Source organism: Urocitellus parryii, chromosome 11 (genome assembly GCF_045843805.1).
Source record: "Urocitellus parryii isolate mUroPar1 chromosome 11, mUroPar1.hap1, whole genome shotgun sequence".
Lineage (NCBI taxonomy): Eukaryota > Metazoa > Chordata > Mammalia > Rodentia > Sciuridae > Urocitellus > Urocitellus parryii.
Genome location: NC_135541.1, coordinates 28,260,565 through 28,288,192, shown reverse-complemented (window position 1 = coordinate 28,288,192; position 27,628 = coordinate 28,260,565). Strand labels below are relative to the sequence as shown.

Below are 27,628 nucleotides of genomic sequence, written 5' to 3'. Positions count from 1 at the left end.
GAGTATCTTCAGGAAGTTTCATATCACAGCCCTATACCATGATGTTTGTGCTCCCAAGCATTCCAGGTTTACCTCTACCATGGCATTTAGAAAAAATTTCATCATCTCTGCCTCTGCAAAGAATAAGAATACAATTTAAAAGCAGAACCAGAACTTAGATCTGTGAATAGCCAGTACTTAATATATAGTGCCTCCTACTAGTGACACTGTTTAAAGATTAAATTATATATTTCTAATTACATGCCCCAATTCTAGACACAATATAATTGTTCACATCCCAAAAATTAATAAATACTAAGTTTAGAATTTGTGCATATATGAAATACACAGCAATTTAAAATGTAGAGACATTCAGGCACTATCTTAGACTTTCTTACATTCTGATTCTGCAGATACCTTTTTTTTAATAATTTTTTGGTTGCAGAAGGATACAATACTACATCTTTTTTTAAAATTTTTTGGTTGCAGAAGGATACAATACCTTTACTTACTTTATTTATTATTTTTATATGGTGCTGATGAGCAAACCCAGTGCCTCTCACACACTAGGCAAGTGCCCTACCACTGAGCTACAACACCAGTCCATGGCAGATATTTTGAAGGTGATGTCATCCACCTCCCTGACTTGATTTACCATCATGTTGACTATCCCAAACTCCGCATGTTCAGCCTAGAGATCCCACTGAGACCCACGTCCATTTATTAACTTTCCACTCTAATGGATCATCCAGGTGTTACATAGGTGTCTCTGACCTCCCCCAACCAACCTGTTTCTCCAGTTTTCACTCTCTCAAGCAAAAACAACACCTTCAAAGTGCTATCAAAACCTTCACCTCACCTGTTTGGAACAAGGAACTTCTTTCTCTAGTTCGAGCTTACCATGCTCTCCCAAGGTCAGGCTGAAGCCCTCTTGACAAGACCACTTCCTCTACCCAGCTTCTACTCACCTTTAAGTCTCAATTCAAAGCTTAATTCATTTCATAACAAAACATGTCTCCATGCTATGTTAGGGCTTCTTGTCAGTTACTCCCTCAGCACCTCTATGTCTCTGTCCCACACTTATAATTTGGTAAGTATTTATGATAGTTTAACATTTATATTGTGGCTCATCCAGGCAGGGAACATGTCTGTTTTATTTACCACTGTGCCCATGGTAGCTCCTCAAAAACTATCTGGTCACTAACTGATGATTCAGTGAATTATAGTACACTTTTAAAAAGGCACATAAGCTACTGAAAGCTAGATTATCTTAAGTAGTCACAAAAAGAAAACTGTATAAAAATCTGACTCACTGAAACAACATGCACCCAAACTCTTGCCATTCCTAAAACATCCTACAATATGGTTGTTTTCAACTATACCTAGAAACAATTTTTAGGTTGGCCTGAAATACCAGAGTTTTGCTGATCTTCAAATGTCAGCTATAATGGATATAAACTCAATTATGATAAAATCATGCAGAGCAAAAAAACCACAAAGGAGGCTGGTAGTATAGCTCAGTGGCAGAGCATGCACTGAACATGTGGGAGGCCCAGGGTTTGATCTCCAGCACTACCAAAAAAAGAAAAGCCAAATCCACAAAGTACTTCCAGAGAATGTCTCCTGTGAATATTTTTGAGGAAAACTAATTAGAAATTATTGCACACTACTTATTATCCAGCTTCCCAAACCAGTTACTGAAAAGCTTATCAATTTTTCAAAAATGTTTTTGCTGAATGCACCCTTACTCGTCAGACTTTATGCATAACCAAGCAGACTTAAGCAGTTAATTAACATGAACTCTATGAGATTATCTGACTCAGAAGGATTGTGCACTTCTAATTACAGGTCAATGTGAAGAATAAAAAATTAATATTGCTAATATTCATATAGCACTTACTATAGATTGTCCACAGTTCTAAAAAGTTTTACGTGATTCAACTCATTAAGCCTTCTTGTCAATCTTACAAAATTATCATTCCCACTTTATAGTGAAGAAACAGACAAAAAGAAGTTAAAATATCTTGTCCAAGATCATAGTGTTAGCAAGTGGCAGAGCCAGGATTCAAATTCAGATGATCTGGCTTCAGTCATATACTATATTGCCTTTCTCCATGACAGTGCTCAGGGTGTAAATCAGTGGGGCAGGACATATTTAGCATGCATGAGGCCCTAGGTTCAATCCCCAGAACCACCACGACAATAATAAAAGGTATACAAGGCCAGGCATGTGGCTCACTGGTACAGCACTTGCCTAGCACTGTGTGTAACGCCCTGGGTTCAATCTCCAATACCAAAAAAAAAAAAAAAAGGTTATAACAAAATAATAAGTCAAGTGTGGTGGCATACTCCTGTAATCCCTGCAGCTTCAGAGGCTGAGACAGGATGATCCCAAGTTTGAGGCCAATCTCAGGAATTTAGCAAGACCCTATCAAAATTAAAAATTGAAAAGGTTGGGGATGTAGCTCAGTGGTAAAATGCTCCTGAGTTCAATCCCTGGGGTGGGGGTGCGGCAGGGGTTGCAATAAAAGTAGAAAAAAAGTAAAGGAAGAGTAGGGGAGAGGAAGCAGGGAAGATCTCACACACCAATGTTTACCAGAGAACACATACAGATTATTAACCGGGATTAGGGTGTAATTCAGTAGCAGAGTGCTGGCCTGGCAGGCTAAGGCCCTGGGTTTGATCCCCAGCACTTCAAGAAAAACAAACAAATAAATAAATAAACAAACATATAAAACAAAATCCTTGACAAAGATTCTCCTAGTCCCAGTCCCACACCACAAATGGCTTTGTTTTAAAACAAGAACTAGGGGAAAGAACTAAGGAAGATCTCCAAGGAAAAATAGTAAAACAACATCAATGTTAAAATAAAGTAAAATTTAGCACCCAAGCACTGAAAGTCTCAAAGGAAGAGAACAAAGTGAACACTGACAAAAATTCAATAAGAATCTTGAAGGCCATGACTGATTTAAAAAAAAAAAAAATGAGCAGGGTAAAATAAAAAAGAAAAATTTAAAAGGATTTCCAGAACAGAATAAAACCAATGGAAGTCACAGAGATAAAGCATAAGCATAACTGGTATCTGAAAGAGAAAGTCAAACAAATGAAATAGGAAAAGATGCAAAAAATGGATAATTAGAGAGCTGGGCTTAGGGCAAATTAGCCCAAAGATAAGTTTCCTTGCTTCTCTGAAATCACAACAGCAAAGGTGCAAGAATAACCTGAAGATCCCAAAAGGAATTAGAAAGCTAAGGGTATATTAAGGTCATCATTACCCACTGTGCCAGTTATTGATTTTTTGCCTTTCAGATCCAAATGCACCCCTTCTTGCCTACCCTGCAAAAATGAATCCTTTAGAAGATTTTCTTTTGCCAGCTGGCCTAATGTCAGACTTTGCTAGGAGAGGGCAGGGAGAAAGACACTCAGGAGGGAAAGGGATGGTTTCCAGGGTCCAGTGTGCTCTGCTGCGGCCCCCATGGCTTTTCTGGTGTCCAGCAGTCAGCAGTCTTCCTGAGCACCTCTTCTCTGGCAGGTTTTATAGGAGAATGGCTCTAGTGATCTCTAGCACCCCAGAAGGCAGATTTCCAGCAAGTTCTGCCAGGCACCATCAATCACTTCTCTATCTTCCCACAGCACCAGGGATCTTGGCTGGGGCAGGGTGGAAGTGGGGGGCAGGCAGTAGAGGAAGGGGCTCTTCATCTGTCGCTCTATTTCAGCCCTGGAGTGGTGCCTGCCTCTTTTATCTGCTATTTCTATTTCTTTTTTTGAGCTCTCTTTCTTTTTAACAACTTTACTTGAAATATCCTATGTGCCACACAATTCACAACATACAATTTGATGGCTATTAGAATATTCACAGTTGTACAAATGTCACCACAATCAATTTTAGAATGTTTTCAGTGATCCAGAAAAGATATTACACATCCCTCAGTTATTACCACCTTGCCAAATATCCTGCTCTCCAAACCCAAATCTATTTTCAGTCTCTACAGATTGGCTTATTTTGGATACTTTATATAAATGAAATTACACAGTATATGGTCATTTGTAGCAGGTGCAGTGGTGCACGCCTGTAACCCAAGCAACTATGGAGTCTGAGGCAGGAGGATCACAAGTTCAAGGTCAATGTCAACAACTTAATGAGACCCTGTCAAAAAATGAAAAAATTGAAAAAAGCTGAGGATGTAACTCAGTGGTAAAATACCCCTGGGTTAAATCCCCAGTGCTTTAAAAAAAAAAAAAAAGAAAGAAAGAAAGAAAGTGTGTGTGTGTGTGTGTGTGTGTGATTTACAACTGGCTTTTTTTCTTTTTTTTATTGATTTTATTATTGGCTTTTTTTTTCCTTTCAATTAGCACACTTACTATTTCTGAGGTTCATGCCATGTTGTAGCACGTATGAGTACTTCAATGCTTTTTTTTTTTTTTTTTGGTTGTAGATGGACACAATGCTTTTATTGTTCATTTACTTTTATGTGGTGCTGAGGATGGAACCCAATATCTCACATGCTAAGATAAGCACTCCACTACTAAACAACAACACCAGCTCCATCAATGTTTTTTCTTTTCCTTTTTTACTTCTAGCAAGGATTGCTATCAGATTCCAGTCATTGGATCAGAATGGAGCTTTAGTGAAAAACTTGCCCCTCATGTAGCACACTCACATCAATGCTTTTATTGTCAAATAATATTCCATTGTACAGACAGACCATATTTTATTTATCTACTCATCAGTTGATAGGCATTTGCATTTTTCCACTTTTTGGATGAATAATGCTGCCGTGAACATTTATGTAAAAGCTTTCATTCAGTCATAATGTTTTAACTTCTTTGGATATATGCCTCATGGTACTATTGGTATAGATATTAGGAATGAGTTGGGTCATATTGGTAACTCTGTTTAATTATTTGAGGAAATGCATCTTTTCCAAAACAGCTGCTCCATTTCACATTTCCACTAGCAATGTGTGAGAATTCTAATTTCTCCCCCCCTGCTCCAACACTCTGTTATGTCTTTTTGATTCTAGTAAGCAGGAAGTGGCCTCTCACTGTAGTTTTTATTTGATTCTATTTTTCCATATGCTATTTCTTTACTTCTTACTGGTCAATCCCATGTTACTCTAATTCCTTTAGTTAACAGTTTTCTTTTTTTAAACTTTTTTTTAATATTTATTTTTTAGGTGTAGATGGACACAACACAATGCCTTTATTTTTATGTGGTGCTGAGGATCGAATCCGGGTCCCGCCCTTGCCAGGCAAGCACTCTACCCTGAGCCAGAATCCCAGCCCAATAGTTTCCATATTAAACTTTGACTGTTCAAATTGCCATTGTGGGGCTGGGGCTGTAGCTCAGTGGCAAAGTGCTTGCCAGGCATGCATGAGGCACTGGGATTGATCCTCAGCACCACATAAAAATTAACAAATAAAATAAAGGCTTTCGGGCTGGGGTTGTGGCTCAGTGGTAGAGCACTTGCCTAATGGGTTCGATTCTTAGCACACATACAAATATAATGAATAAAAGTCCATCAATGTCTTAAAATTTTTTAAAAAGAAATAAAGGCTTTCTGTCCATCCACAATTACGAAAAAAAAAATTTTTAATTGTTATTGTGGTTTCTCTCTCCCGGTTGGACTCAAACTCCCACAACATGGAAAGTCAGTGACTTTCAAAACAGAAATTAAATACCCACCAGGGTCTTAAAAATAAGAAACAGAAGAATAAAGCTGATATTCCATTGGTCAGATGTTCCTTTTAGAAATAGCTAAAGAAAAGCCTGAAAGGGTCAGGGGAGTAAAACCCAAAGGAATAAAAGTTTTATTTTGTTCTTCTGTAACACTAGAAATTGAACCCAGGGTTTTTGCACGTGCTAGGAAAGCACTGTACCACTGAGCTACATCCCCAGCCCACATTTGCACTTTTTGCATATGTGGGAGTTCATCTTTGGTTTTATGGGAAAAAAAAAATCTTTCTGAATAGGAGTGGTTTTAAGATTTGGCTTTACTGGTATACAGAGGACAAGGTTCCAGACATATTCCCCCGCCACCATTTGGAAAGGTGACTGCTATGTGGAAGATTAAAAATGCTGAATGAAACTGGTCTTTAGAAAATTCCACTGCAGTATTTGGAAGATGGCCTTCTTCTGCACAGGCCAGATAAGATGAAGGGGTGGGGACTGGTGTTAAAGGTGAGTTTGGGAGGTGGCAATATGCCCAGAAAACTGGAGACAATGAATTGTAGCTCAAAAGCATCAACCACCAACATGTAAAGGAATGAGCATGGCTGTGTCCAATAAAATTTGCAGGCCAGTTTGCAAGTCTCTGCTCTGTACCGTGTGTGAACACACTTAGTGAATGCATAAAAATATGTGGAGGAATAAAGGAACTTTAAATCAAAGCTAGTGGTCCTGGTGAAGAAGGGAGAAGACTGGGGTGGGAAACACAAAATACAGGAGGCCTTTAAAGAAAATGTAATGTTCTTTCAAAAAAAAATTGAAGCACTATGCATATCAAGATTTAATGATGGATATCATTATATTGTTTATTTGTTTACAGTGCTGGGGATTGAACTCAGGGGCACTCAACCACTGAGCCATACCCTATTTTGGGTCTCAGTGAGTTGCTTAGCACCTCACTTTTTGCTGAGGCTGGCTTTGAACCAGTGATCCTCCTGCCTCAGTCTCCTGAGCCACTGGGATTACAGGTATGTGTCACTGCACTTGGCGTGTTCTGTTCTTACATGTGTAAAACAATAATACATTAGAAAATGTAAGATAAAAGTTCTTCCCTTCATTGCTATTCTTTCTTGAGACTTTACATCTTAAGCTTATATAGCAAGTTCTATAAGGTTTATCTAACCATATCTTGGGGGAGGGACATATATAGAAAGACTACGCCCCATTACCAAAAAGGAACTATGCTGAAACTATGCTAGAAGCTATGCTACCTTATTAGTATAGGCAAGAGTCATTATTACCCACCTAGTAAAGTAGCAGGAACAGACAGATGAGGTGCAGACATTATTGGATGGTGGAGATTAATTGGGAGGTTTAGGAAAGCTTTAGAAGGGTAGTACCCAAACTAAACTGACTGTGGGAGGCTGGAGCAGTCAGACGGCAGGAAACGCTTTAGCCTCGCTAAGTCTAAAATTTATTCCACTGACAACATATAAGGGATTAAGTAAAGAAATAATGGAGATCTGTATTTCAGAAAGATTGCTCAAAGGCAACATAAAAGACAGATGGAAGAGGACTGTGCCAAGAGCAGATGAGGCCATTTTAGTAGCCCTGGCCATCTGCCTCCAAAGAGGCATGATATGCTCCAAGAGATTCAGCAGAGTATTGAAAGAAATACCAGAGCTCCCACTTATAAACCTATCTAATCTTTAACCTCACTGACACAGTCCCTGCGTCAGAATTGTGGGTGAGAAGAGCAGAAGATGAGAAGAGCAGAAGTTTGCAGCAGAGGACACTCCTTCACTTGCTAAAGAGAACAAAACGACGTTGATGTGATTAAGTGTCTAAAAATTGCATCCTTCAAATAGGACCACTACTACACTTGACAAGATACTGAGAAACCATGAAACCTGGATCATAGAAGTTCTCCTGTTATCATCCAGCCCAAGTGTTCCTAAGATTTCTAGATCTTAAAGAGTGGTTGTACATTTTTCTTTTACAGAAATACTAATATTCCCAATTTGCTGAAATTTTTTTTTTTTAAAGAGAGAGTGAGAGAGGAGAGGGGGGGAGAATTTTTTAATATTTATTTTTTAGTTCTTGGCGGACACAACATCTTTATTGGTATGTGGTGCTGAGGATCGAACCCAGGCCACACGCATGCCAGGCGAGCGCGCTACCGCTTGAGCCACATCCCCAGCCCCTTGCTGACCTTCTTGAGAAGGCAAGTGTCTGCCAGCAGCATGAGACCTACCTGATCTCCCAAAAGTGCACACATCTGCCCTTCCAGGATAAAGGAGATGTTATAGCAAAGGCTAGAAACTAGCTGTTTTAGAAATAACTATGTTGAGTACATTTTGAAATAGAAAATGTTTGTAAATGTTTCCATTCTTATGTTATTTTGTTACTAAAAATACATAAAAGTGTCACATAAAATCTCTAAAACAGCATCTACATACCAGCAGTTCTCAAAGTGTAGTCCAAGTAACCACCAGGATCCAAAAGACCCTTTCATGGGATCCATGAGTTAAAACTGTTTTCACAATAATTCTAAGTTATTATTTGCCTATTCATTCTCTCCCTCTTTTTTTTCTTTTTCTTTTTCTTTTTTGGTGCAGGGCATTGAACCCAGGGATTTTTTTATTATTATTATTTTGAGACAGGATCTCAAAAGTTACCTGAGGCCTCACAAATTTGCTGAGGTTGGCTTTGAACTTGTGATCCTCCTACCTCAGTCTCCCCAGCTGCTGGGATTACAGGCATGCACCACTGTGCCTGACACACTCATTCTCTCTTAAGGGTCCAGTAGAGTTTTCTAGAGGATACACAGCACATGATGACCTGTGATGACATGACTGTTCTCACAGCCAATGGAATACATGCTTGTGTAATCTTGTGATTTAAAACTTTTTCAGTATTTAATAATTTTGAATGGAAAAAAATAATTCTAATGCATTAAATATACTTAATAAACTAAATATGAATAGACAAAACTCATAAAGATGAAAGTTCTATAGGGGTACTCAATAATTTTTAAACTTCAAAGAGATCCTGAGGCCAAAAGTCTGAGACACACTGCTATTTTAAAAACTAGTTAAAGAGGGCTGGAGATGTGTGTAGCTCATTGGTAGCGTGCTTGCCTAGCATGCATGAGGCCCTGGATTCAATCCCCAGCACTGTAAAAAAGAAAGAAAGAAAGAAGGAAAAAAAAAAAAAACCACAAGAAAAAAACAGTCATTTACAGAATTTTATAATTTATTTGATATACTCCAAACAAAATGTTTCAATGAGGTTATTGTTGCTATTGGTTTTGTTTTGCTGTACTGGGGAAAGAAACAAGGGATACTCTACCACTAAACTACATTCCCAGTCCTTCTTATTTTTTTAAACAAGCACTTAAATTTTTTTTTTTTTGGTCGTAGATATTTATTTTTATATGGTGCTGAGGATCAAACACAGTGCCTCACAAATGCTAGGCTAGCATTCTACCACTGCACCACAACCTCAGCCCTTTCTTATTTTTTGAGGGAGGGTCTTGCTAAGTTCTCAAGCTGGCCTCAAACTTGTGATCCTCCTGCTTCAACCTCCTGAGTGGCTGGGGGGCATGCATCAGGCTCAATGGATTTTTAAGTTGTATTAAAAGCATATAAACATTGCACATATAAGATGGCAATCTTTCCATATTTTGTGAGAAAAAGTGACATCAGGAAAAAGGGAATGTGCATGGACATAGGGAAAATAATGACATGACAAGGCAATAGATGGCATTTAAACAGAATATCAGAAAGAAACTCATGTAGAGCCAGGATGACAGGGAAGAGCCTAAGAGAGAACAAACCTGAATTAAACCCATAAATACCATCTTTAAAAAAAAATTCAGGGGGCTGGGGTTATGGCTCAGCAGTAGAGCACTCGCCTAGCACATGTGAGGTCTTGGGTTCGATCCTCAGCACATATATGAATAAATAAATAAAATAAAGGGATTGTATCCAAGTACAACTAAAAATTAAATTTAAAAAAATTATCAGAAGACATGTTCACATGGACACACACACACACACACACACACACACATACACACACACACACACGGGTGGCAGGTGGTAAAATTTCCCAGGAAAGTAGTCAAGAAGGACAGATCAAAGAGAGGATACATATTTTAGCACCTCGAGGTGTGAACACATAATAGTTACATCAGTGGCCAGAAAGTGTGTGCACACATACTTGCATCACTTCCAAATGAGGGTGGGAACAGATGAATGGCCACATATAATCTGTTGGCATTTACACACTGTTTTTTAATTTATTTATTCTTAAACACTTTTCAAATTGATATTATATTCACATTAATTCTCCCTTCTTGATCTCAGAATAATACCCTTACACCTAACAGCAGACCAGCATCATCAATCATTTAAAATGCATAAATAAAACCACAAAACTGACAAGTTTTTTTCTTTAGGTGGTGGGATTTAAAGCTAATGATCATGGGCCAGGTGATATACTAAACATTAGGAATACAAAAACTATTATTTTTATTGTAAGAGGTCCTTTATGTATCAAATACCACAAAGCCTTTCTTTTTACATCTATGCCCTACAATCCTCAGAACATCCTTGTAAGGAAAGCATTTTTATCCCCATTTTCCAAATTTGAAAACCAAGAAGACAGAAAAAGTTCTGGGGCCTTCCCAAGATCATACAGAAGAAACTAGTGAAGCTGACTGAAATCCTGGTCTGGTGACCCTTGCCTATCCCTAGGCAGGACAGACATGCCTCTCATCGTACTGCACCAACCTGAATGTATCCTTCCCTCCAGTCTCACTTCATTCTAATCTGTCCTCATACATAAATATTTCATGACTCTTGTGTTGCAAGAGTACTAAGGTTACAAACCTCAGGACTTCCCATGTCCGGGAAACAGGATATTCATCACTGCCTCCTCTCCACACAGTGATCCTTCTTCTTTGGCAAAGCTGATAAAGTCATTTCATACCTTCAAATCCTTCAGTGGCTCCTAATCACCTTCTGGATAAAGGCTTAATTCCAGAACTCACAAAGCCCTTCTCATTCTGATCCTGGTCGGCTTGTGCTGCCTCATTTCCCACATACTCACCAAACATACTCTGCACCCCTACCTCACGGCGGCCTCAGGATGTTGCTTGTGTATCTAGGCCCTGGTTCATATTGTTCCCTGTGTGAAAAGACTTTAAACCCACATCCACCCAGCTAATGACAACCGATCCTTCAAGACTTAAGTTAGGCACTTCTCTGGAAAACTACTTATAATCCCAAAGAGACATCAGGCCCCTTTCGAGACATTCCATGGGACCTTCAACCACAGCCCTTGTTATGAGGTAGTCAACCCTGCCTACTCTAGGTTTCATATCTATAAGTTCAACCAACCACAGACGGAAAATATTAGAAAAACAAATTCATCTAAAACTGAACACGTACAGACTTTTCTTTTTATCATTCCTTCAACAATTCTGTAAAACAACCATTTATGTAACACCTTGAGTGTATTAGGTACTACAAGTAATCCAGAGACGATTTAAAGGATACAGGAAGATGTGTACAAGTTGTATGCAAATATACTGTTTTATAAAATGGACTTGAACATTATTGGATTTTGGTTTCCCAGGAGTCCTGGAGTAAATCCTCCCTGAATACTGAATACTGAGGCATTGTAACCATTTGTTTACTTTCCTCTGGTCCTGCTAGACTGTAGGCTGTTTGAGGTCAAGGACATAACCTTACTATCCACAATACCACAGCACACAGAGCCTGACAAACAAGTTATATTCAATAAACATAAGAAATGAATAGAGTGCTCAAGGTAGTAGGACAGAGGAACATTTACACATGAAAATAAAACATACATGTTAAAATAAGAAGGGTATGTCTGGCTGAGCACAGTGACACATGCCGGTTAATTCCAACAAATTTGGAGGCTGAGACAGGAGGATCACAAGTTCAAGGCCAGCCTCAGCAACTTAGCCAGACCCTGTCTCAAATTTTTTAAAAATAACATAAAGGGCTAGAGATGTAGTTCAGTAGAAAGAATTACCAAGTTCAATTCCCAGTACCCTCCAAAACAAAAAAAGGTGTGTCCAGAATGCTATCCTAGAAGGAAAAAAAGGCTGGAAAATCTGGAGAAACCCTTCAATCTCTGGGGTTTCCTTGCCTGACCCTCTCTAAGTTTTTTCCAAACTCTGCTGCTGCTCAGATAATCCTGAGTGCTCATTTTGAACCAAGTACTATGCAAAGCACTTTATGAACTCATTCAATTCTTATAATTAACCTGCACATTTCACTAAGAAGTAAACTCAGGATCAAGAATAAGACAATTGCTCAATAATTTTTTTTTTTAAGGGAACTACTCAGGGGCTAGGAATATAGCTCAGTTGGGAGACTGCTTGCTTCATATGCACAAGGCCCTGGGTTCAATCCCCAGCACCACACACATACACAAAATAGAAAACTATTCAGTGGCAGAGCCAAACTCTGAAACCAGATCCTCTTGTCTCTTGAGTCAGAGCTAAAATTAGCACTCTGAGCTTTTATGCTTTGTCAAAAGTAAAGTCTCCTCCCCAAGTATCAAGTTTGTTAGCCCCAACTAAACTAATAAGGTTAAATTAAGATTCATTTTTATTTTAACCACTGAGTGAAAATGTACCTCAAATTATTATAAACTTCTCAAATTTAGTTATCTTGAATATAATTTAACTTTTTCATTTCTGAATGTGTTCATTACTAAGAATGCTTTAGGATAGTAATGTTCATGAATGATTGTTATAACTGAGATAGATTGCCTTACATCATTGGCCTTAAAACATTTGTTATTTTATTTTATTGGTATCAGGGTTGAACCTAAAGGTGCTTAACCACTGAGCCACATCCCTACTTTTTTTTTTTTTTTTAAACAGGGTCTTGGGGCTGGGGATGTGGCTCAAGCAGTAGCGCGCTCGCCTGGCATGCGTGCGGCCTGGGTTCGATCCCCAGCACCACATACCAACAAAGATGTTGTGTCCGCCGAGAACTAAAAAATAAAATATTAAAATTCTCTCTCTCTCTCCCTCTCTCTTAAAAAAAAAAAGAAGGGGCTGGGGATGTGGCTCAAGCGGTAGCGCGCTCGCCTGGCATGCGTGCGGCCCGGGTTCGATCCTCCAGCACCACATACAAACAAAGATGTTGTGTCTGCCAATAACAAATAAATAAATAAATATTTAAAAAAAAAAAAAAGAAAACAGGGTCTTGTTACAGTCGCGTTAAGTTGCTGAGGATGGCTTCAAACCTGTGATCCTCCTGTCTCAGACTCCTGAGGTGTTTACAGGTATGCATCACTGCACCCAGTTCTAAAAGCATTTGTAAGTGCTTATAATGAAGTTTTGACTCTGAATTCACCATTATACCATGTCTTGTTAGAGCTACTATTTCCAGCTACTGCCGATATGCTTGTCTCTAGTAACCCAAATGACTCTCTAACACTAATCTTTAATAGGCCATGATACCCACAGAAGATCTGCTACTCAGTAGTGCTGTTCACCAAATATTTTTGACTCTTTGACTACCAGGCATATGCTAAGACTACAATTGCCTACCCCACTTTTAGGCATGGTCATGTGGGTTAGTCAGCTTTTCATCAATGTGATGAGATACCCGAAAAAATCAACTTAAAGGAGGAATGATTTATTTGGCTCAGTTTTAGTCCAGAGTTGCCTGCTCCATTGCTCTGGGCTTGAGGTGAGGGAGAACATCATGGCAGAGGAAAGCTGCTTGGCTCATGGCAGCTGGGAAGCAGGGAGTGAGCAAGGAAGGGGCCAGGGACAAGATATAGCCTCCTAGGGCATGCACCCAGTGACCCATTCCCTCCAACTAGGCCCTACCGTCTACAGTTTCTACCATCTCCCAATTATGCCACCAAATTTATGAATCTATCAGTGAATGAATCCACTGCAGCCCTCAGGATTCACTCACTCTCCCAAAGTCTACCTTGGAACACGGTTGCACTGGGGACCAAGCCTTCAACACCTGAACCTTTAGGGGACATTCCAGACTTAAACCATAATACCATGTGACATGCTTTGACCAATGGAATATGAATGAAAGTGACATGTCCCACACTGGGACAAAAACTTAAAAAAGCCAGCGCCCAACTTAGTTTCCATCTGCCCTGATCCCTGAGTGGCTATGAGGAGCAGAGTTCCAATGTGTACTCATGACAGACATGTAGTATGAATGACAAGTCAATGCAGTTCTGTTAAGCACTGAAATCTTGAAGTTGTTCTGAGTGAAGCCTATTCCAAGCTCTCCAGACCAGATCCCTCAGTAAGGATTCTTTCATAAGTAATTTTATTTCCATACTTGATGATAAACATTTTGTTTACACAAAAGATTTTTTTGCATCCATTCTGTTTCAAAGCTATTTTTCAACATAAAAGTATACTTGCAAAGCACCTACTATGTAAAAATACTGTGCTAGAAACAAAGAAGAAAGTCCATGTCTTGAAAAAGCTTCAGTCTTATGTTGTGGGTGGAAAATACTTAGTGGCAATTATGGCAAAAAGGCAAACACTAAAGTTAAAGTGGTTTAAAGGAGAAAAACTCTCATTACATGGGGCTACAAGTACAGAAACACTTCAAAAGGAAGTTCCAGCCAGGCGTGGTGGAACACGCCTGAAATTCCAGTGGCTCAGGAAGCTTGAGGCAAGAGGATCACAAGTTCAAAGCTAGCCTCAGCAACTTAGCAAGGCCCTAAGTAACTCAGTGAGACCCTGTCTCTAAATAAAATACATAAAAGGGCTGGGAATGTGGTTCAGTGGTTAAGCACTCCTGGATTCACTCCCCAGTAACAAAAAAAAAAAAAAAAAAGGAAGTTCCAATATTTAATGGGTCTAAAACATGAGTAGAAACAGTAATGAAAGATTTAAGGGCATCATTTAAGATAGAAAAAGTCAATATAAGCAAAGCATGGAGTATAAACAGCAAACCACTGACTTGAAAAATAGAATAAAAGTAAGGGCATGACAACAAATGCATCTGCCCACACTGCCCATGCCAGGCTGGTCTGTGCCTAACGCAACAGACAGGGCAGAGGCAATGAAAATCCTAGCCAGGGAAGTGACACACTTGGAAGTGATGGTAAGAAAGAAAAGTGATGGAAGGAAAGGAAGGTTTTTCAAGAGAGGGAGGTTCTGGGGAAATTCACGGGATTGATGTAGATGGCCTCAAATCAGTGTGATGACAGTAAGGGTGGAAATGTAGCAAATGCCAGAATGCTATGGAGGCAGGATCGACAAGAACTGGCAACACAGGGGTAGAAAACAAGGCAAAAAGGGACCTGAGGTACAGATCTGTGGTAGCTGAGAATTATTATTCCAAATAACTACAGTTAATCAGAAAAGTAACAATGAAAAGTAAAATAGGTACAATGGCACATGGCTATAATCCCAGCTACTCAGGAGACTAAGGCAAGAGGATGACAAGTTTGAGGCCAGCCTGAGCAACTTAGTGAGAACCAGTCTCAAAATAAAAAATTACAAGGGCTTGGCATGTAGCTCAGTGATCAAGTGCCTCTGGGTTCAGTCTCCAGTACCAGCAAAGAGGAGTGTGTGTAAAACAATGGCAGGTAAAGTGTTACTGTGTATCTTTCCTAAAGATTGGCTCCCCACTTCATTTGAAGGAAGTACTTACTACTGCTATTTGTTTATCCTTTGCTCCACCCAGGGCAAAGGTACTTCCTCAGTTTGAGGCCATCAACTTGTTTTTCGTACAACCTCATCTCCCACTTTTTCCAGTAATGAACCTCTGGGACCACCTTTGTGTATTTCAAGTTCATTCGGTCAACTTTACCTTCCTTGCTTCCCATCAGCTCATTCTTCCTCCATCCAGGCTACTGGCTATTTGTGGCCCAACTAAAGCCTCAGCTCCCCTGTGAAACCCTGAGAAACACATGTGCTTTTCGTTTTCTTGACTTCTCATAGTGCATGCTGTCTTGGAACTCCAGTGACCACATCATTAGTTACTTTCCTTTACGTTCTTTATTCCCACAACTACATTACTGGCCCATTCACAACTTTCATATCTTCATTGTCTTTGAGTTTCCTTCAATCAATGCATTGGACAAAACGTGTACTTAATAAACACTTGATTGATTGACTGAACAAGTCAGTTATTCTCTAAGAACATGCATGTCATTTCATCAATAATAATTTACTTTTATTAAACCATAGTTAGACATTCAGACTTGTGAAATTGAGAAATTTTCCACTTGATATTTCAAAATGTCTTTGAGTTACTGTTGCCTTAAGAAGTTACTTGAAACTACCATTTGGTCATAAATTTTTGTGCCAGCTTCCTTTTAATCCTCTATTGACTTCTAGGTGCAGTAAACAGTTGGGTAATCAAAACTCCAAGATGAGTCTGACTTAGAAACAGCCTAAGTTGTCATGACTATTTTACTTTCAGTAACATAAGTCGAGTTCAACTATCGGTAGTACAAATAATTTAAAGTACATCACAGAAAAGTTTTTAAGTATTCTTTGCTTTCTGGAAATAACAGCTGCCTTAACTGGTCCTGCCCTCGGTTAATTACAATGATTCAGTTTAAACATTTCACTCCTTCACATGTCAAACAAAAATGAGGTTTATAAGGAATCATAAAAACAGATACCATGATGAAAAGGAGTCCAACATATTTATGGAACATTTTCCTAACCAAACCTCCTCTCCTAAGACATTTTCTCTTGCAAACGTGCTCATAGAGAAGACAATGGGGAAAAGTGCCAGAAGGAAAGGAATCAAGACACATACTTTGCCAATCATATTGACCCCGGTGCCTCTGAGGATCTAGCTTCTGGTAGAGCAGTAAGCAATAACAGCCAGTACCCTTAAGATGCTGAATCCCTTTCTCTGGACTTCTTTCTCTTCCTAAAGCTGGGCCAGAAAGACCGTGTCCTTCCTCTGCGCTAAGCGTCGCAGCGTTTCGGGGTCTCACGCAGGTGACCTCAGGCCCCTTGGCCCGTTTCAGGCGGGCCTTCCCCTCAGCCCCAGCAGCCCCACCCAAGGGAGATTCCAGATTTCAGCCCGAGCGTCCACCGGGTTGTGCCAGATCCCTCCTTCCCCAGCACGAGCTCTGGGACTCGGCGCCGGGCCCGGGACGCGGGCGTGGGGGAGGGGCGGGGAGGCGACCGTTAGCTGCAGTAGCTGTCGCGCCCCGAAGAGCGCAGGGCAGGCCCTTACCGCAGCGGAGAGGGAGACAGTGGGGAGGCGGCGCCCTACCCCACGCGGGGCGGGAAGGCGGAGGCGACGGCGCAGGCGGCGGCGGCAGCCGCGGGGGACCCCGGCGGGCGCCCACGACACGGTGGGCTCCATGGGCGCCGCCATAGTGAGGACGCAGCGGCGGGCGGAGCGCGTGGCCGCAAGCCGGGATGGCTGGACCACCAATCCCGCTCTTCGCCTTAGCGCCCTCGCCGGGGGTCGGGCATCCATGGCCAATGGGCGCGCGAGAGCCGGGCGGGGCGCCGGGCTGACCAATGCGGGGCTGCGCCGCAGGGCGGGCGGGCGCAGGACAGGGCGGCCCAATAGGCACCGGAGCCCGGAGCTCGCAGCGGGCGCCCCACCCATCCCGCCAGCCAGGGGTACCCAGACTGTGGAAGATGCAGTGCTCGGGTTTGCCGCAGGTGCAGCGCGGACGACCTCGCCTCGTCCTCTCCTAGGCCCAGAGGACACACTTTCCTCGCGGACATCTCCTAAGACCCAGCCCATTGAGAGCCTATTTCCTTGCTGGGGAGTGTGTCCCAAAGTACAGGGTGGTCGCGGTCACTTCACGCCAAAGGATGCCTCATCTCATCCTCCAGGCTGCGAGCAGCAGTTCCCTCCTGAGGCCCAAGGCTTTGGACCCTTTAAGCCCTGCTTAATTCTGTGGGGTAAGAAGGCACGGAGGTACAGATTGCCCTCGGACATTACTAACTTAAGAGCTGGTAGAAGATGTTTAGTCGGGACACACGACTACCCCACCCACTATACTGCAGCTCCAGGAAGTCCCCCTCTCCCATCCTGCGTCCTCTTTCCCTTAGCCAAGCTCTGGCCTTAAGGGACTTGAACTGTCATTTTTTATATACCGACCCAAGGACCCTACATTACTAAAGGAAAGCAGTTTCTTATAAAAAGGGCTTGAGGGGATGCAAGCCGGCAGGGGGAAACTGGTCTGGCTTTTAATTTGGGTCAGTCTGGCTTGAAACTCAGACCTGACTAACTAGCCAGTGAAGGAAAAAGGCACAAGCCAGGGTTGAGGTGTAGATCAGGGGTAGGGCAAATACTTAGCATGCTCAAGGGCCTGGGTTGGATCACTTAAAAAAACAAAACAGGCCAGTTCATCACCTCTTTGAACTTGGGTTCCTCAAGGACAAAGTAAATTAAAAAAAAAAAAAAAAAACCAAAGTAACCAAAGTAAAAAAAAAAAAAAGAAGGAAAGAAAAAGGTTGGCTTCTAATCTTCTAATTAAGAATTCTACTGATATTAAATCAGACACCTTGGCCTGCAGGTCCTTCAGCATGACTAGGGACAGCAGGGTCAGAGAGCATTGGGGAGGCCTAGACCCTGTGGAGAAAGATAGGTTAGTGTTTTTTCCCCTGCAAACATGTGTGCTCCCAGGGTCCACTGAACATTCCATTAAGTCCAGGTTCTGGCCAGCCTCTCCTGGCACATCCTCTGGGACTCCCTGAGTAAAGGGCAAAGGGTCAACCTTGCCTTGACACCAGGAGTTGGTATAGAAAAGCATCTTTGAAACCTTTTGCTCTTCCCTTCACCTACAATCAGTACCAAGTAGCAGCCACCTCCCAAGTCCCAGGGACACGAAGCACTGGGTAGCTGAGCTGACTCTTATCTCCTGTACCTGGACAGGGACACGCCACTGGAAGCACCTCTGAAGGCCAGCTAGACAGCTATGTTGCACCAGAGTCTGACACCTATTTACTGTCCCCTTCCTGCCTTGAGGCTCCCCTTTGTCCCCATCAACCTTAAGGCAAGAGGATATTCCTTCTGGGAAGTTTTCACCAACTATAGGTAGCTTGGAGAGCAACTTCAGAACCCTACTGGGTATAAGTCACTTGCTCTCCAAGTACCTAGAATGTAAACACTCAAATTGGTTCCACAACATGTATGAAACACAGATGCTGGCATGGACTTAGCCCAGTTTAGGATTTATCAAATGGGGTGGAAATAAGAAATCAAACTATGTTGAGAAGACTCAGTAGTCTGGTCCTTCCACCCTTACCTCCTCTTGGCCCTCTCTAGGGCAGAGTAAGCAAAAAGAGGTGCTCATAGCCAGAAATGTCCCTGCTCCCCATGGCCCACCATGAGGCTTAATATGGAGCCTAACAAGGAAGGGAGCCCTCTCCTGGAACCACTTTCCAAACTCTGCCTCATGGACTCTTTAAATACACAGCCCTGTTCCAGAGCATATGACTCTTGATAAACCCCAGCCTGACCCTTGGCCACTTGGGCTCCTTGGGGCAGACACAGCCAATCTGCTCAACACACTTTTTATTGCTAAGGACAAGGTGATGCACCAGTTTTCAAAATAATTTGGTTTATAGCGTTCATATGTAACAAAAAATGGGGAAGTTTATAAATTTGATTCTTGTATACACAGAGTTAAGTATGAAGCCCTACAATCCTGGGCCCAGGCAAACAAATTCAAGAGGAGCAAAAACCTGTTTAACCCCTTCAGTGTTGCCCTCTATTCCCACCCCCCACCCTCAAATCAGCACCCTCCCACCCCAAGACCAAGGGCATATCTATACTTGCCCCTAGCCTCCAGTGGCCCCAATTCATTCTAACCCTCCCAGCCCCTGCATGATTGCAATTTTCTGTTGACAGAATCACCTACCAGGCTCTGCCTGCTTCCATCATTAAAATCCTCCCTTTGGGGTATTCCCTACCCACACCAAGTAATACTGTGCCACAGGGGTTCTGTGCCTAGAAAATTGCGGGCACATATCCATGTTACCCTTGTATTCTCCTCAAGGGAGGACAAAGGTGGCATCAACTCCTTAGCCTCTCAACACTGCAGCTTTGCCAGCACTCCTGAGGCCTTTCCAAGCCTGAATAGATGGCTACACCCATCTTCAGCCAACCCACAGGGGCCCTTACTCAGCTCAGCTGAGGGCGGAATTTCACATTTTGTTTGCCCTAAAGAGGCAAGAAAAAAGTAAAGGCCAGGGGCTGACAGAAGCTGGTCCAGACCAAACACCCAAACACACACACACACACACACACACACACACACACACACACACACACATATACACATAAATACAAAAGGAGAGTTGGGTCAAGCACCAGCACCTCTGCCTGGTCGGTGCAGGTGCTTGGCAGGAAGCTAAGTCCTAGGCCAGGAACAGGGGAACCCGCCCAGCCAGCACAGCTGACCCCTTTTCAGACTGGGGGCTAATGCAGCCACAGCATTCCAGTGCTCAGCCCCTCAGCTGGGAGATCAACGGCTGCTGCCACATGTCCAAAAACAGCTTGTCATTTCTCTACAGCGGAATGCAATTCAGCTGGGGTGAGAAGGTGATGGGGTTGGTTATTTCATTCCTTTTCTTTTTACAACTTCACTTTTAAAGACTTCAGAGTTCCGAGTGTCTGCTGTGCTGTGGAACCCGAGTGCTCTCGCCTTGATGGCTGGGAACCTCTTGGACCTTGGAAATGCCTACTCCATGATGGCCCGGTACAGTGCAGGCTCGATGTAGTCTTCTCGGTACCTCGAGTTGATTACCCGCTGCCGTTTCTTTTCCTGCTTAACCTCTTTCTCCGTGAAAATCTCGTTGAAGCGCATGTCTGAGGCTACTGACTACAGTAGGACAGGCAAGCCAAATAATCACTTTGTGGCCAACTATCCCAAGAAAAAAACAAAAGGACATACTCCTGCCATCTTCCCTCCCCTCCCAGACAGGAGCCCAGGGTACACAGAAAACACACTCACCAATCTAGACTTGACTCTCTTGGGAAGCTCTTCATCCAGCGTGTATACATCATCTCTCTTAACCACAAGCTGCGAGCCATCCTCAAACTCCACCTGCCAAGGAAACAGAGTCCTTTGGGCTAAAATACCCCTGAGACTCCCCTGGTCTACCATGCAGAGTAGCAATTTCCTGCAGCCAAAGGAAAGTGTTACAACACTGGAGTAAGGAATGCCATGTCTGAAACCCTACTGGCAGACCTGACCCAGGACAGACCCCTAAAGTCTGAAAAGGTTGTTACTGGATCCACTAATTCTCTCAAGAGTATAGACTCATCTCTCACCCAAAAGAAAGCACTGAAGTAATCAAATACCCACCAACTCCCAACTCCCTAGCAAGAACCCCCGGATACCTGGTACATCTGGATGGGGTGGGAGGCCACAAATTTAGCTCCATAGACTTGGCCATCCGTCCATCTCACTTGAACCACTTCTCCTTCAGCAGGAGGACCCAACTGTAGGCAGTCCTGGCTCTGAGGAAAGAAGAAGGAAGGAGAATGAAAGGAAGGTCCACTTAAATACAATAGTAATGAACACCTACTTAGGAAAGAATGAACCAAAACAAATACTTGGCTGAGATACTTCAAGCAAGGTAGCTTGCTCTGGACTGAAAGATACAAAGACCAGCTTGCTGAGTCAAAGTATGCCCCATATCTCTGTTCCCTGCTGCCAACAGATGACAAGAAATAATAGCTTTTTAATAAAGTTAGAAGATTATAATTAGCATAGGAGAATCAACAGTCCTCTTTACATCCCTTCAATTGTCCCTTAAAGGATTCTTCAGGGCTCTGTCATAAGCAAACACTAGAACAATACTCAGCTATGTTTTTAAGAAATGTGTTATTAAAATACAGGCAAGGTGGGGCTGGGGATGTGGCTCAAGCAGTAGCGCGCTCGCCTGGCATGCATGCGGCCCAGGTTCGATCCTCAGCACCACATACAGACAAAGATGTTGTGTCCGCCAAATACTAAAAAATAAATATTAAAATTCTCTCTTTCTCTCTCTCTCTCTCTCTCTCTCCCTCTCTCTCACTCTTTCTTTAAAAAAAAAAATACAGGCAAGGTGAGAAAAAAGGATCACCTTCCACAGAATTAGCAAAGTACATTAGAACTTTTACTTCTCATAAAAGGGTGTACACTAAAATGAATCATTACCATATCCTAGCACGGGACCTGGTACACAGTGGATGGACAATGTACAAGCACAATAGTTTATGAATTTATGATTGGTAGACCTCAGAGAAGTTCCACAGGACAACGCCTAAAAAGTACACATCAGAGAGGGGCAGGGTACTGAGTCTAAAAGGATGTGCATGTTTACAGTTGCTCTGACAAACATCATATTATATGACAAGAGTTAGACATATACGACTGTATGTCCTGCCTTGCTAGTTCATTAACTGAGTAGAAATGGCTGTATATTATATTGCCAATTCATTTATGGATTAGGTAATCAATAATCATGTTTTATATGAATCTAAGAATTAAGCAGAAACTATTGTGCCTTCACCCCAAAACAAATATCTGAGTGGAAGTTTTAAGTAGTCCAACATGTACTTCTTGATAAACCACTAAAGATCTATGCAATTCAATAACAGTAGTTTTCAAAGCTTGGTCCACAACCCTGTGCAGGGAACATGTGACATCATGACTAATTTCATGTTAAAACACTAGTCTTGGGCTGGGGTTGTGGCTCAGTGGTAGAGCACTCGGCTAACACATGTGAGGAACTGGGTTGGAGCCTCAGTACCACATAAAAAATTAATTATTAAAAAAAGTATTAAAAAAAACCACTAGTCTTTTGCACCTTGTTGACATTTGCAGAGATGGTGTAAAATCAATGATGGGTACAACCACTTGCCATGTGCATAAATCAAAGTAGGGGGCCCCAAACTACAAGTTGTTATTGCTATGCATACAAAATTTAAAGAAAAAAAGAAAACGTATCATTTCACATAACAATGTCCTTGATGAAACAATAACAATTTTTTTTAATATTTATTTTTTAGTTGTCAACGGACACAATATCTTTGTTTGTATGTGGTGCTGAGGATCGAACCCGGGTGGCACGCATGCCAGGAGAGCACACTATCACTTGAGCCACATCCCCAGCCCCGAAACAATAACAATTTTATTACACTTTTTTTTTGGTATGGGGATTAAACACAGGGACACTTAATCACTGAGCTATATTCCCAGCCCTTTTTACTTTTTTATTTTGAGACAGGGTCTTGCTGAGTTGCTTAGTGTCTTGCTAAATTGCTGAGGCTGGCCTCAAAATTGCAATCTTCCTGATTCAGCCTCCTGGTCGCTAAGATTACAGGTGTGTGCCACTGCACCCAGCTTTTTGTTAAATCTTAATCTTGAATGCATGAGTAAGTCTCATAAGACACACCAGGCTACATATGGCAGTATGATGATTATCTAGGAAAAAAAAAATCATCTATATTCAGGCTGTAGCTGTACCTCAATGAGAGAGTGCCTGTATTCAGGTTGGCAAAACACTTGCCTAGCACGCACAAGGCTCTGGGTTCAACCCCCGGCAATGTGACAAAAAAGAAAGGAAGGAAGGAAGGGAGGGAGGGAAGGAAAACAACTGAGGAAGAGGAATTAAATAAAATTTAAGCTTTCAGGCTAGGGATGAAGTTCAGTGGTAGTGCCTATTGTGCATGAGGCATTGGGTTCAATGCCCAGAATCAAAAATAAATAAATTAATTAAACAAATATATAATGGACACCTATAATCTCAGCTACTTAGGAAGCAGAGGCAGGAAGATTTCAAATTAGAGACCAATTTGGGCAATTTAGCACACTACAATAAAATTAAAAGGGCTGTAGCTGTACCTCAGTGAAAGAGTGCCTGCCTTGAATACATGAAGCCCTATGTTCAATTCCCAACACAGCAAAAATAATTAATTAAAATTCAAACTTTCAAGTAAAAATTAGAATTTCAAAAAAGTGGGATCACCACTGTCAATTTGTAGCATCCCAGTATTTAGTCTTCTGACAAGATGAGGGACACTAATAAATGTGATTTTTTTTTTCTTTTTGTGGGTCTGGTAACTGAATCCAGGGCCTCATATGTGCCAGGCAAGTACTTTACCAATGCATCACATCCCAAGTCCAATGTTTTGATATTTATAAGAAAATTTAACATTTGGAAGATTTCCATAGCTCAGTGCACTTTTTTTTTTTCTTTTTTTTGGCAAGGGGGAGTACCAGGGATTGAACTCAGGGGCACTAGACCACTGAGCAACATCCCCAGCCCTATTTTGTATTTGATTTAGAGACAGGGTCTCACTGATTTGCTTAGCACCTTGCTTTTTACTGAGACTGGCTTTGACTTCGAGATCCTCCTGCCTCAGCCTACCGAGCTACTGGGATTATAGGCGTGCACCACGATGCCTGACTACACCAGTATTTTCTATATGACCAATATATGGATTATGAAATTAGGCATGGGTAAAAGATCCATTCTAAGTGCAAGGCAGACCGATGGATTTTAATGTAATAGAGTACAAGTTTACTGATCTGCTTTCAGATCCCACACTACAATTAACCTTTTAAAAATGCCACTTGTTACAGGAAGATTGCAAGTTCAAAGCCAGCCTCACAGCATCTTAGCGAGGCCCTAAGCAACTCAGCAAGACCTTGTCTCAAAATTTAAAAGGGAGGGAGGGTGTTTGCCTGAGGATGTGGCTCAGTGATTAAGTGCTTCTGGATTCAATCCTTCTTACCTACCCTACCCCTGGTGGAATATCAGAGAAGAATAATTATATGATCTGAAAGCTATTCAAATGATCTTCCCCTTTCCAAGTACATAACTGTATGAAGCTGAATTTTCTTCCTCTACTTTAACCAAAATAATGTACCACAGAACAGACAGAATAAAGAAGTGTCATTAAAGAGATTTGCAAAATTGGTGAAAAATGGCATTCTTCTCACTAGTGGTTTTTGTTTTAGAAAAGATATTTTTCATTAAAAAAGGAATAGTAATCTGTTTTAATATTGAACAGGGTAAATATTACTAGAGATAACCCCACAAAAATATATGCTTTTTGGGGTCCTCAATAACTTTTAGAAAAATGAGTTCTGAGATTACTGTATTGTTAGAGATAATAACACCTACTTCTCAGACATGGTATGAAAAGGGAAACACATTTGTCTTAAATACTTAGCACAGTGCCTGGCATACTGTAAGGACTTAAAAAACGCTGCTATGAATACTAATATCTTTACAATGACATTAGACCACCCTTATAAGTAATTTGTTCACTTTTACAAATTAAGTTGTTAATGCAGTATAAACAATGGAAATATCCAATTTGTTAAAGGAAAAAGCTGCAACACTATTGTAACTTGTGCTTAGACTAACTGAAATGAAAAGGCAGAGTAGGGTCAAGAGAAACCTGGACTAAGTCCTGAATATTATGTCAGGAAACTAAAGATTGGGTCCAAGGAGGTAGGACCTCTAATGTCTCAGGTATTATATCATAAGCAAGCCAGGGCTGACTTCAAGTCATTGCTACTTACCTCTAAAGCTCTCTCTCTTTTTATTTTTTTTTTAGTTGTAGATGGACACAATACCTTTACTTTGTTTATTTAATTTGTTTATGTGGTGCTGGGGATTGAACCCAGTGCCTCACGCATGCTAAGCAAGTGCTCTGTCACTGAGCCACAACCCCAGCCCCTACCCCTAAAGCTCTCTACCAAAAAGTAACCTGTAAAGTACCAAAAACAGTATGCACATACTAAAAAAACATGATAGAAAATAGAGTTGGAGCCAGGCACAGAGGAACATGCCTGTAATCTGAGCAACTCAGGAGCTAAGGTAGGAGGATTGCAAATTCGAGACCCACCTCAGCAACTAAGGGAGGCCGTAAGGACTTATAAGACCACGTCTCAAAATAAAACAAAAAAAAAAAAAGAAAGAAAGAAAACAGGGTTGGAAAAATTTCTTGAGGTCACACAACTTCTAAGCAATGATGGTGATATTAACACATCGGTGTTTTTTGTTTTTTTTAAATTTTTTTTTTTAGTTGTAGATGGGACACCACACCTTTTATTATTTTTTATTTGGTGCTGAGGATCAAACCCGTGTCTCACACATGCTAGGCAAGCGCTCTACCGCTGAGCTACAACCCCGGCCCAGCACATTGGTTTTTTGCCAAACCCTGAGCTTTTCTACCACACTAGATGCCTTCAGCGATAGTTGAGATTGAAAAATATGCATGCTTTTTAAAGAATTGCAAAAAACAATGATTCCCACCAACTTCTAGAATCAGTACCCTAGTAGTACACAATTTTCCTTGCAAGGAAAGAACGGTACAAATGCTTCTTTCTTTTTGGGAACCTACTGATGGGACCACAGAACCAGGCTAGAAAAGGCACCCCACAACCTGTCAGCTAGCCAGACCTAGAAGGACCCCAGTCTCAAACCGTCCCAGAAGCTGCTTGCAGACATTACCACTATGTCCTCAGGATACAGATTGTCACTGAAGGAGCCATCATCAAAGTTGACTTCATAGAAGGTCTCAGTGGTGAGTCTGACCACCTCACACTGGTAGAAGCGCCCATTCTTGTGCTTGCTAATGACCTTCTGGCCTGCAGTGATGCTCTGCAAGGCACCCTTGGCACGCTAGAAAAAAGAAGAAGCTTGGGTAACTCACATATGGGGCCGATAGGAATTGCAAATGGATACCAACATCAATCTGTCCCCCTTTATCAGAGAAATATAATCATGGAAATGGAAAAGTAAAAAAGGAGAAGAAATGGGTGTGGAAACAGACCATTCCAGATAACCCATATCCCAACCAGGGTTCTGTTTTCCTCTACAAATTCGGTTCTCCTGAGTTCCCAGTGCACAACTGACCAAACTAGAACTGACCAAACAGCACCTACTAATGCACACACACCACATATTTGGGTAGAAAAATCAACAGTGACTGGAGACTCTGGGCACCAGGCAATGCTCCACACTGATCTGTGCACTAAGCTATACCTCCAGGGTGAGGGCACAAAGATTGAGATTTCCTTTATTTCCTCAGCTGCATATAACAAGTTGCCCCCACTATAAGAGACCTATCACCAGATGCGGTGGTGCACGCCTGTAATCCTAGCGGCATGGGAGGCTGAGACAGGAGGATTATGAGTTCAAAACCAGCCTCAGCAACAGCAAGGTGCTAAGCAACTCAGTGAGACCCTGTCTCTAAATAAAATTGAAAACAGGGCTGAGGATGTTGTTCAGTGGTCAAGTGCCCAAGTCCAATCCCCAGTACCAAAAAAGAAAAAAGAGAGAGAGACCTATCATCTCTGGTGCCCTCTCCTTACCCTTCTCATTCTAAACTAGTCCTTGATGCAAACAGGATAACAAAGTAAGGTGCAGGCTCATGTCCAGCAAGCCTCCACCCCTACTACCCCACCACCTGCCCACTCCACTCTAGCCATGTCACCCTCTCCTGTTCTCTGAATATACACGCTCTTACCTAAGGATCCCACTATCTGAAATGCCATTCCCCAGTAGTCTGCATATAACTCCCTCACATTCTGAGGACCACCCACTGCTGCCCTCCTTACTATCCACTCTTCTACTCACCTCATCCTGGTTTTTGTCTACTATACTTCTCACCATCCAAAATGCTATTTCCTGTGTAGTTTCTTACCAGTTTCCTATATATCTTTCAACTAGAAGATACATACTTCATATATAAAAGTCCTTGAAGACAGGGACTTTTTGTTTTGGTACCAGGGATTGAACTCACGGGAATTCGACCAGTGAGCCAGATCCCCAGCTCTATTTAGTATTTTATTTAGAGACAAGGTCTCACTGAGTTGCTTAGTGCCTCACAGTTGCTGAAGCTGGCTTTGAACTTATGAGCCGCTGGGATTACAGGCGTGCGCTACCACGCCCAGCTAGAACAGGGACTTTTCCTAGCATCTAACATAGTGCCTAGCACA

General features: G+C 41.8%; 1 protein-coding gene across 2 annotated transcripts in view; it reads right to left on the bottom strand.

Annotated features, from left to right (window-relative positions):
* Positions 1-19,443: 19,443 nt before the first annotated feature.
* Positions 19,444-27,628, bottom strand: part of Kdm4a (lysine demethylase 4A) — a 52,969-nt gene continuing 44,784 nt past the window's right edge. For both annotated transcript variants that reach the window (XM_077803642.1, XM_077803643.1), the window contains exons 19-22: positions 26,139-26,309; positions 21,025-21,144; positions 20,636-20,728; positions 19,444-20,503 (exon numbers count right to left, since the gene is read on the bottom strand). In XM_077803642.1, the coding sequence (XP_077659768.1) occupies positions 20,363-20,503; positions 20,636-20,728; positions 21,025-21,144; positions 26,139-26,309 (525 nt within the window). In that variant the 3' untranslated portion in view covers positions 19,444-20,362. The remainder of the gene's footprint in view (positions 20,504-20,635; positions 20,729-21,024; positions 21,145-26,138; positions 26,310-27,628) is intronic.